The 20,629-nt window shown below is 32.2% G+C and overlaps 1 protein-coding gene across 3 annotated transcripts in view; it reads right to left on the bottom strand.

Moving 5' to 3' along the window:
• LOC134529874 (ataxin-7-like protein 1) overlaps window positions 1–20,629 on the bottom strand; it is an 87,890-nt gene that overhangs the window by 21,478 nt on the left and 45,783 nt on the right. For all 3 annotated transcript variants that reach the window (XM_063364417.1, XM_063364419.1, XM_063364418.1), the window contains exons 6-8: window positions 19,958–20,062; window positions 12,130–12,935; window positions 9,730–10,122 (exon numbers count right to left, since the gene is read on the bottom strand). In XM_063364417.1, the coding sequence (XP_063220487.1) occupies window positions 9,730–10,122; window positions 12,130–12,935; window positions 19,958–20,062 (1,304 nt within the window). The remainder of the gene's footprint in view (window positions 1–9,729; window positions 10,123–12,129; window positions 12,936–19,957; window positions 20,063–20,629) is intronic.

Genomic DNA, 20,629 nt, shown 5'->3' with positions numbered 1-20,629 from the left:
AGTGTCTAACATAGATAAACTCATAAAATCTGTTAAATTTTTATGTGATAAAGTTGAAGATCCAAAAAAAAAGCGATCTTAAAGCCTCCTGATGGATTCGAGATCTGAAACAGCTGAAATCAGACAAGAATTACTATTGCTCCAACAAAGTCTTATTTCTCAGAAAGATTACAACACTTATAGTCAAGTGGTTAAAATAGCTCCCCAACACAAGAAACCTGACAGTGTCGTAACATCGGGAACATCGGGAACATCTGGCAACCGCACGCCGACCAGTGACCTGATTGCGACTCGGCAAGAATCCAGTGTAGTCCCGAGCTTACTGAACAACGATCAGCGTGTCACAGAGACGGATTTACCGTCGTGCAACATGCGCGCAAACCTCGCAAACCTCGCCCCAATGGGAACAATGCCACTCAACGTGATCAAGACAGAAAAAAAAGCCAATTAAAGTTGGATTTAGAAATAGTTCTACCTTAAACCTAACCAATTCACAAAAAGACAAAACCCTCTTCGTTTCACATTTTGAACCAAACGTACACGAAAATGAAACTATTCATTAAATTTCACAAGAAATAAACATGCTCAAGTTAAACTGATAAAAACTTTGTACAAAATAACATGTATGCATCTTTCCATGTATTTGTTTTGGAAGAGGACTTTGATAAATTAAACAATAGTGTTTTCTGGCCAAGTGGATGTCTTATAAGCCCTTTTTACGAGAAACTTCATCCAGATCAAGTAGCCAGCAATGTCTTAATCACTCAGGCACCTAATAAAGCTAGCAGAGCGACCACCAATCCTTCCATTACGGCCTCTACTTCATCCCCGGTGCCAGGAGCATCTTAGTGTCCTCCCGTGCAGACGTCTAGCAATGGGTTATGCTTACAAAACGTCAGGGGGCTTCAAACAAAATCTGTTGAATTTTTCGAAAACCTTGTTAACTCCACTAATTACATTATTTGTCTTACAGAAACGTAGTTTAGCGAAAACAATATTAATTTGCATTATTTCACGGACCAATACCTGATTTTTAGAAATGACAGGAACTCTCTACTTACAGTACTTTGAAGAATAGAGGTGGCGATGCTTTAATTGCTGTTAAAAACATAAATTTGTATCTGTTCAACTTATTGACAATTTGGATTTCCCGGGAATTGAAGCTGTTTGGCTTACATTCAAAATCTCACCTTCCAATCTTCTCACTTCGGCAATGTTTACTTACCTCCTAATGTAACTTCTGATACATACTAAGCCATTTTGAGACTCTTGAAGATAAAATTGCCATTTATCAAGATAATTAGTTGGTTCTTGGAGATTTTAACGTTCCCGGTGTCAATTGGTAAAATAACGACACTAATAATATCCTCCACTAAAACATTAAATCAAAGGCTCAGTTCTTACTCAACTTTACTTCAAGTCTCGGTCTTATTCAATACAATAATACTAAGCCAATGGATAATATTTTGGATCTCTGTTAATCTAATAATTCTACATGTACTGTAATGCATGTTGTAGAAGCGCTTATTAAAGAAGATATAATCATAGAGCTTTATCCAACAACATAACAGTGGAAACTTTCCCGCGTGTTATTCACATATCTCCTGTGATACGGAATCATAAAAAAGCAATTTTCTTGGTTTTTACAATTCAATTAAAAACCATAATTGGACAAAGTTTTATAAGTGTAATGATGTCAATGAACGTGTTGATCAACTACACACTTGTATTTTTCCTTAACTAATTAATCCAAGCTTTGAAATCAAAGAAACATTTCCATAAAATCTACAAATGAAGTAAGCATATGTACTATTACTCTTTTTTTCTTTCATTTTCGTAAACATGTCAGTTGTAAAAGGCCACAATTAGAATGTGTTATTTTCAATTAAACATATAAAAAATATTGCTGTAAAATATTATTTATTTATATTGTATGCATTATCTTTGGAAACATTTGGAATTTTAGCCACTACACAAAAATAACTCCTAACAGAAAAAATAGAAGTTGATACATACTGCCTTTGGTAATGTTAAAAAGAAAAAAAAAATTAGTAAAGAAAAATAATGAAGTCAATTTTTTTTTACTTAGTCATGTTTTTTTTTTAATTATTCTCTAAGATACTTTAAGTAGTTTTGCCAGTAGTTTACCTTTTTAATGAGTGGTTTGGTTAGGATTATGAAGTCCAAATACTGTGATATTGTGGCACTAGTTGTTTGGTGTAGGTTAACTACATTAACATACTTTAAAATAGTTGGGAATGGTTGATTAGTGTGGTTACATACATTAAAAATACCACTTGGGTCATTGATTAGGTTAGGTTTCCTACATTAAAAAAATTTAAAATAATTTTAATGGTTGCATAGGAATTATCCATTTAAAATATAGTTAACTAAACTAATCAACCATATCGGAAGTTGAAGTGAATCCTTTGATATCAAGAGTGAGTATGGCAAAAAAAAAAAAAAAAAAAAAAAAAAAAAACCGGGATGCCGCCGTCTACTTTGAACGGAAGCATGTTGAAGCAGGACCAACTTTTGGCTACTAGTGTTTCTTCGAAGTGTGAAAAAATGAAGGTTGGTAAATACAAAGAAGTTGAAAATTTATTCTTGGCATGGTTTAAGGAACAGAGGGCACTTGGAATCCTGACAAACGGACCAATTTTAAGAGAGAAAGATGTACAAATAGCACATAACCTAAGTGTTGAATTTCACGCTTTGAATGGCTGACTCTACAAATTTTTAAGAACAGAGTGGGAATTGTCTATAGAACTGTAAGTGGGGAATCTAAGAATGTGTGTAATGATACTGTCCAGAGTTGGATACCTACAAAGTTGCCTGCAATTATAAAGGACTTTGAACCAAGAAATGTATTCAACATAGATGAATGAGGTATGTTTTTCAACATGCTTTCTGACAAAACCTTGGTTTTAAAAGGTGAAACATGCTACAGAATCAAACAAAGTAAGGAAAGGGTGACTGTGTTATTGGGTGCCAACATGATGGCAGGTAATTGGGAAACCAAAAAAAAAAAACACTGTGTTTTAACAACATAAAGACAGTACCATGCAACTATGCAAACAAGTCTGCACGATGACAGATAGCATATTTGAAGACTATGTGAGAGTGTTGGATGCAAAGCTGGAGTGCAGAAATCGGAAGATTGTGCTTTTCATGGATCACTGCCCTGCTCATCCCAAGGAAACACCCAACCTTAGAAACATCCAGATTGAATTTTTCCTGCCAAGTTCAAAATCTAGACTACAACCAATGGATCAGGGAATAATAAAAATTCTGAAACAGCATTTTCGTAAGCACCTTGTGTTACGACTAATAACAAGGATGAAAAGTACGAAAACAAGTGGTTACAAGATCAATATCCCGGACAACATGCATTTTGTTGCTGCTTCATGGGGAATGCTCGAATCAACCACCATTAGCAATCGTTTCAAAAAAGCAGGTTTTAGTGCTCAACAAATTGACAATATTTTCCCTGAAGAATCATTTGTGGAAAGTGAACCAATTGCAGGTGCTTTTACATTCAGTGCAAATTGGAAAACTCTTCAAGAGCAACTGAATTTTTCATGCACTTTTGAAGATTATGTCTCAGTTGATGATTCAGTCCTACCATGTGAGCCACAAACCATGGAAGATTTATGTGCACAGCTGAGGATGAGATCGGCGAAGAAGATGATTCCACTTCTGTGCCAACTTACTCAGAAGCACTTGACCACCTGGACAAGCTGAGGTTATTTGTGCATGGGACACAAAATGTTCTGCATAGTGTGAGGAAGAGCTTGTAAGAACTGCGCCAGTCTGAAAATGTGTTAAAACAACTCTGACCCAGTATTTTTCAAAACAAGTAAATTTAAGTTACTTTTTTTTTGCTAGTGTTGTTTCGATAAATTTTGTTATTAAGGTTATTGAATTAAATTCAGTTTACTGATATATTTGTATAGTTTTTCCAGCACGTTGACAATAATAATAGGCAAGTGTAATTTTTGAGTTAATACGAATATCATTCGAGTAAAATTTGTGTTTATGTAGCAACTGAATTTGAACTTTGTATTTCCCTTTTAAGAAGTTTTTAGCATCCAGTCCCTTGAAAAACTTATTAACAGTGTTTTACTGTATCTTTAAAAATTAACAGTCTCTCTCTTAAGATCCTTCATTAATTTCTAATTTTTTGCTAAATATTTTTCTAGTTTTTATGTCTTATCTAGTAATAGCCCCACTAATCCTATATCAAATACTAGCACTGATTCAGTACCTTTTATCCCTATTGAGTTATCCTTTGGGGTATTGAGTCACTAAAATCCACTATGTCACAGGCCCTGATAGAATTCAGAACATCATCTTAAAAGGATGCTCTCTTTTATTCGTCCCTTTGCTATATCAGATATTTAATACTAGTATTAAATTTAAAGGTTTTCTTAACAAATGGATAATAGTTAAGGTTATCCCCATATATCAAAAAGGAAATAGTCTCTAACATATCTTTACTTAATGGATTTGCAAAATTTTTTGAAAAAATAGTGTTCAAACAAGTAAATTTTCATGTACAAAATAGGCTATCCTTAAATCAACTGGTTTTAGAATCTATATGACAACAACAAATTTACTTTCTTTTATTAATCCAATCTATACGGAAGTAATCAATAGGGGTCAGGTTGATGCCTGTTATTTTCATCTCGCCAAAGCTTTGACACTGTTAACCACGCATTATTACTTCAAAAACTATCTAATTTTGGTCTTTGTAATTCTTACATACAATGGTTCTCTAGTTACCTCAAAAAATATTTTTTGTGTCTCTTAACAACTGCAATTCAACTTTGCACATTGCTCATTCTGCAGTATCCCAAGGTGGTACATTGTCCCCTATCTTTTTTAATATATTCATTACTGATATAATACAGGAACTTAAACATGCCAATGGTTTCTAATAATTACATCCTTACATCATTGTTATTTGCTACAATTAGACATTATTGAAATAACTAAATGGTGTAGTCATAACTTTAAGTCTAAACAAAGATCAAACTTTACAAGAAAGTTTGATCATTTTGTGTTTAATTATAAGTTAGATAACATTAAAATGTCCAAGATGTATTTCATTAAAGATCTTGATATAATAAAAACTGTATTTTAATCTTCATGTTAACGCTCTAATTTCCAGTTAACTTAGAACCCTATTACTTATAAAATACATCACACAGTATGCTGCCAATGTTGACTCCATCATTTCACTTTATATGGCATTGATTCGTTCTAAATTTGAATATGGTTCAGTTATTTGGAACAATATTATTAACTCTGACAGCGTTAAAAGAGAAAACATTCAAAACAAACTTCTTAATGTTCAACCTTTTTTAACTTTATTTTCCGAATGTGGAGCCTTTTCTTGATTATCGTTTTGTTTGTAATTGTTTTATGTAGTTCTCAGTTTCATTGTAATTATTTTCTTGAAAATACAGGGCTTAGAGTTTCCCAATTCAATAGTCGTCTTCAAGAATTAATATGTACATTAGTTAACAAAATTTGTTATCTCATATATATATATATATATATATATATATATATATATATATATATTACAAATTTCAATCAACAAGATAAATATACTCTTTTCTTAGGCTATTGAATTTTTTTTTACTAAATTGTAATTAGTTCAGTTTTAGTCTGTAATAATTCATTGGTCTCAGGTTCAGTATTCATAATAGTTGCTTGGTAATCAAGTTATCATCATCATCATCCACATATTTAATGCACTGTAAATTTTTAATTTAAAGTTCACATTTTTTCTGTTGTTTTTACTCTTCATTACTGGAATGATTAATTGAAACTGTGATTATGTGCTTGTTTTATCTTATTACAGAGTTTGCAAGTATGCTTACACATGTCTACCTGTCGTGGTGCTTACCCTCCAGTGGTGCCTACCCGCAATGAACACAGGGTCCTCTGTACAGTTTATGCCCCTGACTGTTGGTGGGCATGTGACAAATAAAAATAAAATAAAAAATAAATTATATAAATAACTACATTAAGAATTAAGAATACTAAGAAATACCTATTGAATTTATCAGGTAGCTATTTTAACCTCACCCATTACTATTTTATGTAATTTTATACAGTTTTTCAGTATTTTTAAAATAGCTACACTAACCTAACAAACCATTCAAAAATTTTTAAGAATTTTTAATGTAGCTAACCCAGTCTACCACTCTCACAATTTGTAATGTAGGTAATAAACTAACCACTCTTTAAAAAGGATGACTACTGGTAAACTAATTTATGTATTACAATAATCTTTTAGAAAACATGTTAGGAAGTTTCAAAAGATAATTTTTGATTTTTTTCCTAAAAAAGACACTCTCCTTCAGAATTACCATGTGTGGAAATTGTAGGGTTAAAATTATTTATAATGGGAAAAACATTGTTCATGCTATTATTGATATTTTCTCATATTTAATTCACTTAACCATACAGTTTTCCTTGACTTCAAAGGCCTTCACATCTACTGAGTTTTTCAGAATCCAGTGAGAATAAAATACTCAATTTTAAAAGAAATTAGGTACGACTGATATTTATATTTGACTATTTACTTGATACAAATGACTACCTCTTTGAAGACATATATGAACATTAATATAATGCTAATGGTAAATTAAAATTAACACCAGAAACATAACATTATTCTCTACAATTTCTGCATTACTCAAGCACGGCTTGATTTTTAAGAACTCGACACAACTAAAAAATTATCAAGTGTAGACTTGACTCAACTGAAACGTTAGTATTACTGAATTCACACCAGTCCATTTCTAAATATAACAAATTATTTAGTAGTACAACATTTATTATGAAACACCACAATGATTGCACTAAAAGTATAAAAAAACAAACATGTGCTATCATTTCAAAACTGATATAAATTTATTATTAACATTATAAATCATTACTTGGAATGTACTTAAACTACGTATAATAGCAAAGCAAGTTTTTAATTCAAGATTTACTGTAACTTTACTGCATGTCATACATCCTCACAACGATGGCTTAAAGCACAGTCATTGTATATCCATTTTCAGAAACTTGTGAGAAACTGCAAAAGAAGATTTCATATTGTTATCCCAACTACCGGTTACAATTTATACTATAACTATTATTTTTATTGAATGAGTAAATGTATATTGTACATAATGAACAAGTGTCAATGCTAACAAGTTACAACTTTAAATTTAATAAATTTTTATTGTGTGAATTCTGTAGACATACAATGTCTGTGCTTCAGAATAAATTGAAATATCGGACATACAACAGATGTCCACTTTTTATCTCTTGTTAAGTTAATGACAGTAATAATAACATTCTAGTTTAATAAATTTTAAATATTCTATTAAAGAATTTTTAATTTCAATTGAAAGGAATCAAAAAAATGATCATCCACATTTTACCAAAAATAATTTCTCATTAAACTTTGTGTAATTTTTAAGTTCAAAAAGTCACACAAAAACACCACATTTTCTTCATCAAAATTTAAAACAATAATATTGTATAATATATATTATATCAAGTTCTTTGAGTAGGTATTTAATTATAATATTCATTTAAGCAATCAACATCGTCATTCGCTTATTTTTAATCAAATGTTTTAATAAACTTTGTTCAAATATTCACCCTAAACACTATTACTATTTTCTTTAACATAGAATAGTATAAAGTGGTTTATTTTTGTATTTCTTATTCATTTGAAGAAATCAACAACAAAATCATGAACTTATTATCAACACACATTTCTTTTTAAACATATAGGCCTGCACAATTATTTGTAAGTATACGAAGACAAAATTGCTACATATTTTCTGCGACATAGCATCACAGACAATTGTTAAGTCCTTTAGGTCTTCCACTACTCTTCTTCACTATCCTCCTGGTATGGAACCAAGTCACGGACACCTTTTTTGCTGGGGATGCCTTCTATAAATGCTGCATAGTCACCAGGTATGGTATGACACCAGTTCTCCAATATGAATGAGATCTTTTTTCTTTGCAAATGAAACTGCTATCTTTTCTTGGTATTTTTGAGTAAGTTCAATAGTATTCCAAACAATAGGCTTCCATTTATTGTTTTTCCTAGAAGTGTTAAGTGCCAAGAAATTGGGATCACTTAACTCATACTTGAAATAGATTATTGACGGCTGCTCTTTGACAAATCTTAACCATTTTATTTTCAGCCACAGAACTGGGCTACCATCAGTACTTATTTTGGTGTTCACCATCTACAGCTACAATTAACTATGGGCTGAAAAACCTTCTCGTCTATTATTTTTCCTGTTCTACTTGTGTATGTCTTGCCACTCCTGCATTGTTGTTTTTTTTTTTATATTTCTTTGCCATGAATCTGGATCAGCTTTTCTTTTTCTTTTACGATGGATGTTATCCTTTTGCTGCGCCTCCTGCTTATCTGTCTCTTCCTCCAAACCTTTGGCCAAATCTTTATTGTTGAGTATATTAGGTAGATCATTGGATTCATTGAAGCATCTTGTGTAGTGTTAATTAGATTTTCCATATCGAAGGCTTCTGTATGTATTGAACTCTCTTGAGAAATATTTATGTTTCCATTGACATTGTCATTTGTTACTGGGACTAAATACTGAATGTACAAATTTGTTTCTAAACTGGGAATACTTGTGTACTCATTATCTGACAAATTTTGAAGTACCTGTTGTGAGAAATTATTGTCATCTTGAGTAACATGTATTCTCCTTCTTCAATTACCTCACATTGCGAGATGTTAATGGGATAATGGCATTCAAGGTTAGTATAGAGACAGGACTTTTGACGACACAGATAATGTTTGTCTGGATATAAAATATCTGTGCTCTTAAGGTCAGAAAAGACTGTTTTTTAAACTGGAGTATTACCAGCACAAGTATTGCATGTCCATGCTATGGTGGACATACAATGTTTATGCCTATTGGAAAATGGCTCAGTGTTAAAATATAGCTGAAAATGTTGACATACAACATGTGTGCATATAAATAATGATCAAGTATGGACATATAGTTTTTTTTCCAGTTCATTTTTTAATACTTTATTATTGTTTTCGACTTACAATATTTGTGCAGGAAGTAGCTATGAACTTGAACTTTCATAAAAAAGCATAACCTCAATTTCCAAAAAAAGTGGACATACAATGACTGTGCTTTAAGCCATCGACAATTCCATTACTCATGCCCAAATATCAACAATGCAAAGTTGTGGTGTCACAAACTCACACCCAAGAGTCATTTTAATGTTTATGATGTCTTTCAAAAATATATTACATTTTCGATGTGTAATATAATGAAAACCAAAGAACATACTGAAATAAAATTTTTCATGTTATTGTATTATAAAAGGTAATTATTTAAAAGAAATTAGCAATAAAGAAATTAATTTTATAGAAATCATCCATATTGTAGAATTCCAAAAATTTACCTTTCTGTGAACAAAGACAATCTCAAAACATAATTTTTAAACATTAATATCACCCTTAAGAAATGACTTATGCATGAATTTATGAACTCAATTTCCACAAATAATTACCTTCAAATTTTTGAGTTTTCGAACAACCTGCACTAGCACATGATTACAAAATGCTTCATTTACAAAAGCAAAAACAATTAAATTCATAGTCTGCATATATATAATATTCTAATAATAAAATATATTATATGAGCTAATACTTACTGCTACGGGCTTAGGATGACGTTTAACCCAAGAAATGTCTGCTGGTAAGTGGTCAATTTTTGTTCTCACCACAGTGTCAGTCTTTCCTGTAAGTTCAGCTGAATCACTTTTGCATGGAGGAAATTTTGCTAATGTCACTTGGCCTATAACTGCCGGTGTTAATGACTTTATTGTCCTTTCCAAAGCGTTAACGGAGAGTAACTGTGATGAAGAAGCAGGAAAGTATAACGATGGTAAGGCAGTAGGTTTCTGACGATGACTTAGTACAGAAGTAACAGCGGAACCCGATGTTACTACATGGAAATTATGTGTTGGCAATACATCCTGCTTAAGAAGAGAGCTTGATTTAAGTATGGAAGCTGGACATTTTCCTTGTTTCTCTTGCTGAGTGACCTGGGAAAAAAATTACAATAAATGGCTGAAACTCCAGACATGAATTATGCATACATATCACAAGTTTGTCAAATATACCACATAAATTATAAAAAATATTAACATTTCAGCATAATAGTTTATTTTGATTAAATATACACAGTGATTCAAAGAGCAAGCACAAAAGTCAACACAACGGAAAAATGTCACTAATTAATGTCCACGTGCCTGAAAGTGATATGTATGAGCACAGAACTGGTACATAAGTGGTTTGAAAACCACTAAAACCAAGAGAGTGCACAACTGTCACCACTACATGATTAATTTTTACAGTCCCACACAATTTCTTAATAAGTTAATAAAAGACCATTGACCATCATCATCACAAGTATTAACTTCTATAAATAATAATTTAAATGGGAAAAAAAGATTAAATTTTAAAACATTTCATTCTCCTGGTGTGTTCCACTGTGTTTGAGAGATAAGATCACTGAATCACATCATGGTCAGCTGGATTTGGTTTTTCAAAGAGGTCCAAACCATATTTTTTGCAGATGGGAAATGTGTTAGACGTTGCCACAAGCCAATGAGTTGCTTCAAAGTACTCGAGTTACCGCCACCGATTCTTTTTGTCAATGCTCCATTTTCATCACATAATCCCCCATAATTTATGAGACACTGATAATCTTAGTTAACTATCCTGCAAGAATGTGTTTTAAAATTTTTACTTTTTTTATTTGGTAAGCCAGTTTTGACATTTTAATTACTAGCAATATTGAAACCAAAATAAATTTTAGAGAGTAAAATTAAGTTTTAGGAATACAAGTAAACCATTGAAAAACAGACACAAACGTATTCTGCACAACACAACATTGCACAAAACTGAAAGAAAACACTCAAAAACTATTCTCATTGTTACTATTTCATAAAATTTTGTATTAGTTTATGTGGTTTAACATTGACTGTAAAATGTGAATATAATTTACATTTATTCTTTTCCTGACACAAATGCAGAGGGTACACAGATTTATTTTATATTCTTTTGCAAACTGCAAGGATTTATTTTAGTTTTCTCGTTCATAAAAATTAAACTCTTGGTGGTCAGTTTTGCATGGCAGCATTTAAGGTCAAAAAATTGCCCTTTTATTCTAAACTAGCTTATGCCCAGCATGTGTTGCAATGCTCAATCAATTTTTTTTTTGTAATTTGTTTGAAGTACACACATACAAAGCATATCTCTATCCCTCTCTAATTGTTTATCTTTGTATCTCTATCTCTCTACATATATATCTACCTCTCTCTCTCTATAAATGTATATAAATCTCCCTCTATCTCCCCTCTATATACTTATATCTATATATGTCACACTATAGCAATGAATATATTAAAAATCTAAATTTTTACCTATCTATAATTTTATCAATCTTTTTACCTATCACAAGTGTGACATAGGTATATAAAAACATGTGCGTATTCAAATTCAACATTGCGTCAAAATTTCAAAGCAATCACTGAAGAACTTTTGGAGATTTACGATTTTGAACGTATTTACGAAAATTTACTTATTTATTTATACAGATACAGAGTAATTTTGCAGCAAAGAAGATCTGTGGTCTGTCACGCTAAACCTATTTAAGAAAATGTTTGTTAGAAATAAACTGATCAACCAAAGGAAAAAAAAATATTCCAAGATTCTTCATTTTATGTAGGTTTCAAGATGATGCAGCACACTGCACGAGAATTTATTAGTTAAAATGCTATGCATTAAAATATTAAATTTTGTTTTCAAATCACAAAATGGACTATTTTAATAATTAACACTTTAAAGTTTTGTTTTAATCTAAAGTTGCCGAGTTAGTTTAATCTACCTGAGATAAAAGTATTAAGTCTAACAGAAGAAAAAAATAACAATATACATAAGCCATGAAATATTTTTTTTCCATCTCTCCAATACATATAACAAAATGTACTTTGTGACTTGGGTATCAAGTATACGATATCTAATAATTATAAATATGAAGTACTTACCTGGATCACATTTGGTTTAGCAGCTAGTAGCAAGGTTTCCTTTGCAGCACGATGGTCAGCCAACAGGTTGTCAAATGTCTTACTGCGTCCAGTAACAGCTCGTCTTTGAGACAGAGAGTGACAGTTGCAAGTCAGCGACCGTGTGCAATGCTTACTTGTTTCTAAATTCCACACACCACAATGCTTGTCTGGGTTGTACTCTCTGTCCTTCACAGGCAAATACTTGCGCTCTGTCTTTGACCTCTTCTTGGGGGGCGGAGAAGCGAGCGGCTGACTCAGAGCCGACACGTGAGTCGCGACGGGCACTGGCACCACACTCGCCGCAGGGGGATCCGAAGACGCGGGTAGTGTCGGGAGAAATACTCCCAGGTCGATGCTGGATGTAGTGATCTTGGATGTTTTAGTCAATTTAGTAAACGATGAATCAGTCACCACTGGCTTCATAGGAACTGACAAAGGCAATGCTAACGGTAGTGATACAGAAATATTAGGAACAGTTTCCTGACGAACATCTAAAGAGTTTGAAAATGTTTTGTTCGTACTCTTATTTGTTGATGATGCTGATATCACTGCCGGTCCAGCTTTAGGTGAAGGAAGAATTCCTGTGTTACCGCCACCAATCACATTCTGAGTATTGCTTGCCGATTTTGCTTGCTTTTGTTTCTTAATTTTTACCTTTGGTAAACCTAAAATAAGTTTACAATCGGGTGAAATCCTATGTGTCCTAAGAGTTGTATTCAGTGGATCTTTTTTCAGTTCTTCAAAATTAGGAAGAGGATCATCTGGCTTTACATTATGCCACAAAGCTGAAACAAAAAAAAGGTAAAAAACATTGTGAATAATGTAATACTTCCTAATAAAAATACATTAAAAAATACACTCCTCAATTGAATTTAAAAAAAATATATATATATTAAAAGTTACAGCAAGAATATCAGGTAACAAACTACGTACTTGTAGTACTAGGTAATGACTTATACATAGTAGGTCAAAATTTAAAGGAGAAACTTTGACTGCATGTTCATCACAAAAAATAAGTTAAACTTTACCAAAGCTGGTACATGCCTTTGAAATTTGAGCTCAACAACATTAATTGCAAATAATAGAGAAAGTATTTACGATGGAATACTAAACGTCTGGATAATGTTTAATATAAACAAAGTTCTACAACCACTGCAAAACTTGTAGCTGTGGAAAAATGATTTCACTGAAATAATTTGTGGTAAAACCACTATTTTCCATACATTTTTATGACTTCTTGTTACCAACAATAATTTCAAAGAAATTATTTTACAACAGCAACAAGTATTGTTGTGGATGTAAATAGAACCTTGTTTAATTGACCACTATTCAGATGCTTAGAATTCCATCTTTAATACTTTCTCTGTCATTTTAAAATAAAAAAAGTTGTCCACCTCTAACTTCAAAGGCATATGCCAGCCTTGAGGAGCACAGTAGACCGTGTGATGCACCTGCAACCTAAGTTTGTAGGTTCAAGTATGACTCATCCCATATAACAAAGGTAACCCAACAATCAATAATTTTTGAAGGCCAAGCCATGATTATAAATGTTGCCTTACTAAATTTTTGTTTTATCACTTATTACTATTTCGCATGTAAATATACCTGTGGCTAAGCAAGGCTCACCCGAGGGGAGGGGGGGGGGGGAAACCAATTTTTCAAAAATGTTCTATCTTCCAGAAAATTCATTCTGGTCTAGTGATTAGTGTGAGTGAAACCAAAAATGGAGTTACTAGTTGTTATTTATAGTTAGTTACTAAAAATGTAAATTAAAAGTTTTTTTACCAATGAAAAAGAAACTAAAATAGATACCCAAACTAAAATTTTATATATATATATATATATATATACTCTTAAAGAGGAGGAAATTTCCTAAATATTTGTTTTGAAGCCACAGTTATAGCTCAGTTATTTATTGCTTTATTTTCATGTAGAAAACAGGGTTCGTGCTGCGTGCCATCACAGTTCTCCATGTTACAAAAATTATTACATTATTACATTAATATTATTTTTCAAAATTAAAAAAAAACAGAGTTTAAAACAATTTTAAAAGAGTATAAACACACTTAAAAATTGTTTCCAAATCCATTTTTTTATTATTTTTTTATTTTTTGAGGCCATTGTTGATTGAACAACTATACAGGAATATAATCTTTTAATAGAAAGTCATATTTATTAAAGTAAATAGATATAAATTATTTTGCTTCATGGAAATCTTAGTTCTTAATAATTTTATTTTGATCCAGTTTATTTTAATAAGATATATGTATAATATAGTTAACCTTTCAGTGAAATTTATATTTTCCTTATCCTGCATTTATCACTGTATAAAGAATATTATAAATTTATTTAAATGAACTTGTAACCAAATACTAATTACTATAAAGGGAATGCTTATGTTCTGAGTGGTTTAGTATAAAAATATGTATACACTATTCCTTCAGGTTTTCACACCAAAACAGAAGCGACAAAACAATCACTGCATTAATTATTCTTTATTGTAAAAAAATGGGTGCGTGTACTTATGTATGCGCGTGAGAAGTTATACTTCTTTGGCATCATTAAAAAATAGTTTTGAATTGCATGCAAATAATTAATTACAATAAAATAATAAAAGGGCTGGAAAAAGATAGTCAACACAATCAATAAAGTTCAGTTTAAATTTGAAAAATTGAATAGATATAATTTAGAGAATAATAAATATATATGACATAATTTGTACTAAATATTATAAGATTATTAATTTCAAATATTTAATTTAAATTCATTCATTTTTAAAAAATTTATTATTTTCTTAATTTAATATTCACTTTTCATATTTATCAAAAAGTTTTCATTAAATTTGTTCATTTATTTTTATAAATATTTATTATTTATTTAATTTAACAATAAATATTAAAAATTAATATTTTAATTTGATGGTTGATTTTAATTTTTTCACAATTTTTTTATTAAATGTTTTAATAAATTTATTTCTTAATTTTGTAAATATTAAATAACCAATAATAAATATTTAACATTAATAATTTAAAAATATTTAGTATTAATTATATTAAATAATAATATTTTAATTTATATCAATAAATAATAAATACGGATAGTTAACCTCAATTATATTGGAGCACTTGAAAAAGTATATAAGCACAATTATTTTTATTAATATTTACGAATAGTAAATAATATTAATCAAAATATTCAATTTAAATCACTACTGAATATAATTTATTAGCACATACATAGTTCACACTTGTATGAAAACTAAAACACGTGTTGTGAATGTAGAAACTAGAAACATGTGGATAAATATTATAAATATGAAAACAGTGATCAGAGGCGACGAGCATGCCAACATACGCGACTAATAGAGGTTCTATTTCTATTTTGTTGGTAGCTTTTTTTCGAGACTTAATGAGCGGTTTAGTGGGCAGCTTCAACCTGTTAATTTTGTGTTACAGTGATGCGCGCGCATCTTAAAATTTCACTATCATCATTTTTTCATAACATGCCTAAAGAAGCATAACTTCAAAAAACATTCCCAAAAAAATTAGCACACTAAAAAAAAGTGTTGTGTTATACAGCACAACCTCTGATCAGACTGGTCAACACGCACAACTTTTTAAATCTAACAACACGTGCATCTCTGTGCTGGCACATCGTCACCAGGAGGGGCGGGGTGCAACCAGCGACCTTGTCTGCAGTCTCAACCGAGGGAGTGACAGACTAATGGCAAACAATGACTTGGTTGATTTACATTTTTTAACTTGTGCTCAGCGAGTTCTGCAATGGCATCCTTTTCCCCTGCCAAAGAGAGTGCACTACAAAACTGCTATCACCGTCAATACCGTTTCAAATTACTATTACTTTGTTAATATCAAAGTTGAAATGCTCATCTGTGTTGTTAAAGATGCCGAGATATTAGTTATTTAAGCGTAAAAGCACGTTAATGTACCTTTCAGCCCGAGCACTAATAAACAAAACTTAGCACCAAATGAACACTTTTAACTTAGCTTTTTAAAAAAGTATACAAATATCTACTAGTAATAAAAACGGTAATATATAAAAGAAATTATCTTTTTTCTATATGATATAAATTCACATCAGCAAATACCATCACACATTTTATTCTAAAAGCAAGTTTGAAAAGTAGGGGTGCAACAATTATGCGGAAAATTTTTTTTTGCTAGATAAAGTATTCATAAAAACAAAACCCATTCATGGAAAGTACGTTTATTTACAAAGTGAAGTATAAAAGAGCACGCCAAACAATTTAATTCGATAAGTCATGCAACAAAAACCTTTCTTCAACTTTAAATAGAAAAACAAACATTAAATAGAAAAACAAAATCTATGATCCAAATGCAAGCCGAACGAACGCATAACTACTGTAGTAAACACCACGAGTGAGCGGGATATTAAATGTAGTTAACTCGGTTCCGCATAGAGCGTACGTTGCATGCAATCGGCGAGATATCGATATTTGACTATGTGTGCACGCTCTATACGGGAAGCAACATAACCGAACAGTAATAATTGCAACGAGCGCTGGCTACATTTTTGTAAGCAGTACACTGCGGCGACGGAGACAAACAATGAAGGTTATAACGTTTAAAAAGTCTTTAAAAGAAAATTTACACATCACACAGCTTCGTATTTCTGTTTTTTAAATAAGTACACGGTAATTTGTGAATAAATATTATATTTTACTTTAAAATACATTGTTTTACACGGGAAAGATACCTACACAAAGCGCTCGGCATCTAATAGCAGGACCAAAAACATCATGCGAAGTTTACGCGAGAGTTTTTTTTATCCAAATTTTGACGCCCTAAAATATGGGTACGACAATTACGCGTGTGCAACGATTATGCGATAAAAGAGGGTATGCAGTTTGATTATACTTTCGGTCAAAATATTTTCTATAATGTCCTATTGGACTTTAGAAAAATCCAAATATTGGGGCATTTTCTGCAAACAGTAAGAACTTTGGCCGAGGCTCAGGAGGATTGTGTCTATCGCACCCACTGACCCTCCTTGGGTCCACGCCTGCATGGCACCATCACCATGTACTTCATCATAATGCAAGTTTGGTAGCAAATTACTTTAGATTAGATTAATCCCAAAAGTATATTATTGTAGCAGTATACATGAACTTGACATGTAAAATAGTGATTTTATTTATAGTGTAGGAATGGGAGGTATTAGGTTCAAAGAATAGCTATATTGCTTAAATCTACATCTTAATATTCACTACAATGTACAGAAATCTTCTTCACAATCTTGCTTGGTTTCAGACTGTATATATACAGAATGGGACAGAATGCTGTCCCTAGTTCATAGAATTAACTGGAGGGGCTCCAGAGCGGGTAGAGTGGTGGGACAGGTGCCGTTAGGTCGGGGTAACAACGCCGTTTTCAGTAGCCGCCATGCAGTGGACAGGTGTAGTGGAGACGTTTATTAAAAAGTAGTGGCAACGCAGAGGGCCTTACACAGGCAGTTCAATTTAAATTGTAATGACAGTGTTCCATTCGGAAATGGATCAATAATGTAAGGACGATGAGATCTGCAGTTCCTAAAAAACCAGCTAGCAACCTAACAGTGTGAGAACTCCCAGTTATGGTGTTATCTTTAAAAGATTTGTGCAATGGGAGTGCATGACTTGATGTAAGTTTTTGGACATACGCCATTGCTAAGAACTTTTTCTGTTGAAGAAAAACTAATAAATAAAATAAATAAATAAAAATAAAAATAAAAATACTCAAAAAAAGATACAAAAAACACACAAAATTAAGCAAACAATTGCTGTTGTCAACAAGGATATGAACACCACAAAATATTCCGAAACAGGAATATGGTCAGCAAACAAAGAAAAAACAAAGAAAAATGTACTAAGAGAACGAAAAAATCCCCACAAATGATGACAACACAAAAATATTGAAACCCAAAATAATTCAGCACAACAGTTGAAGCGAGACAAAAAAACATGACAAAACGAAAAAACAAACAAATACAATAGTTTTACCTAAACAGAAACAAGCGACGTTTCGCACCTGTGTTTCCGTACCATGTGCGTCTCTGCCTGAGGACGGGAGCAGATAGCAGTTCCCGAAACGTCGCTTGTTTCTGTTTAGGTAAAACTATTGTATTTGTTTGTTTTTTCGTTTTGTCATGTTTTTTTGTCTCGCTTCAACTGTTGTGCTGAATTATTTTGGGTTTCAATATTTTTGTGTTGTCATCATTTGTGGGGATTTTTTCGTTCTCTTAGTACATTTTTCTTTGTTTTTTCTTTGTTTGCTGACCATATTCCTGTTTCGGAATATTTTGTGGTGTTCATATCCTTGTTGACAACAGCAATTGTTTGCTTAATTTTGTGTGTTTTTTGTATCTTTTTTTGAGTATTTTTATTTTTATTTATTTATTTTATTTATTAGTTTTTCTTCAACAGAAAAAGTTCTTAGCAATGGCGTATGTCCAAAAACTTACATCAAGCCCAGTTATGGTGTCTATTGAACAGTCTCAAACGCGTTCTGCACGTAAACATGCCGGTGCCCTTGGAATATCGTCCAGAACAATAAGGCAAATTTTACACACGGACCTTTAGTTACATTCTTACTGGATCATGACTGACCAGCAATTGAGCCCAAAAGGCTGTGTGAAACATAGTGATGCTTGCAATACAATCATAATAGCTGTACCCTCTGGCGCTATTGTGTGGACAATCGGAGAAGCACATTTTCACCTTAGCGGTACAGTAAACAAGCAAAATGTTCATTACTGGGCAACTGCAAACCCTCGTGAACTGCACCGAAGACCACTTCACAGCCCGATAGTGACAGTTCAGTGCGCTGTGTCCTCGATAGGCATAATTGGGCCTTTTTTTTTTTAAGAAGGAGGCTTAACCATGACTGTGACTTCAGTGTGCTATTGTGGATGCTGGAGAACTTTTTACGCCCAAAAATGGAAGATTATGACAAGGAACATGACTCAAAAGTCTACCGATTTCAACAGGATGGAGCCACGGCCCATACTGCCCATCGTTCACACGAAGTTTTGCAAGAAATATTTCTCAGCTGCCTCATCTCCTAACTAGGGAATGTTCCCGGATTTGACCCCCTCCCCTGTGACTTTTTTCTATGGGGCTACCTCAAAGCTGCAGTTTTCAAAGTTCATTCTCTAACCATGGAAGCTCTGAAGGAGGCAATTGAGGACATAAACACAGGAATATCACAAGATATGCTGGCAAGAGTAGGTGAAAACTTTGTTGAACGGCTCAATATGTGCATTGCCCGCCAAGGCCACCATTTGGACGATATTATCTTTAAATGTAATAAAACAAAATGACGTAATATGTACGTTTCAAAAATAAAAACAATTTTCTTTTATTTTGAATTGTTTTTTTTATAATTCACCTGCCAAATCAGGGATTACATTCTGCTCCATCCTATAGAATCATGAAAATCAAAATTAAGTCTGCCCAAATGGGTATATAAACATTATTGATTACTCTACTACTTACATATTTCACTGGAGCCTGACTCGAAGAAACACACTTGTTTAACCATCCTTGTCTACACCTACTGTCCCCAAACATTCATTAACCGTTAGCTTCTTGCATACCACATCGAAAACTCCACCTCCAGTCGTCGTTGTCTCAAGTTGCAAAAACACCCTTGCAAGGACCACATTGATTTTCATGCACTTTTATAAAAAAACAAGTCTAGGATTAAAATCCTACAACTTCCAAATACATTTCACAAATACTAACAACATTTTAAACCAAAAGCGTTTCAAAAAGGTGAATAATGCTTACCATAATGTTGTGTCAAGAAACCTGGTTTCACTGTGGCCTTACATAAACTGCAAACATGGGCAATGAATGGTTCTATTCCAGGAATTTCACCTGCCCATCGCTTGTCTGCAAAAAACAAACAACCCTCTATAACCCTCTATCTTGAACAGCTTGCTGTTTTAATTTAGTACGTCGAAAGATCCTGGTTCAACAAAAAAACTTGTGGTGTAACAATGAATGATCATAAGATGAATACAAAAAAAAATTCCTTTTTATTCAACTTAGGATTTATTGTTTTATCACAAGTTTTTGTTATGTGCAGGATCTTTTGACGTACTAAATTAAAACAGCAAGCATCATGTACCACAGGATCAAGGGATAACCTTGGATATGTGTTTCGGAACTTTTACCTTAAAAATGACTTTAGTGTCTCAGTTACCACATGTCTCTCTTAAGAAAACAGGAAAATTAAATTAAATTTACAGTATGATTATATGTCTGATATTTTAAATCATCTACAATCATTAAAATTAGCAATTAGCTACAGTTCTAAAACATATCAGCTAAGAACAAACACCATCCTTGTTCACAAAAAATTCTAGTATTACATTCCCAAAATCACATGCACAGTGCACACACTCTGAAAATGATTGTACACAACAGAAGTTGCTTCACTAGAAAATTGCATACACA

This window comes from Bacillus rossius, chromosome 2 (genome assembly GCF_032445375.1).
Source record: "Bacillus rossius redtenbacheri isolate Brsri chromosome 2, Brsri_v3, whole genome shotgun sequence".
Taxonomy (NCBI): Eukaryota; Metazoa; Arthropoda; class Insecta; order Phasmatodea; family Bacillidae; genus Bacillus; species Bacillus rossius.
Note: the sequence above shows the minus strand (reverse complement) of the source record. Positions and strands in the feature narration are given on the sequence as shown.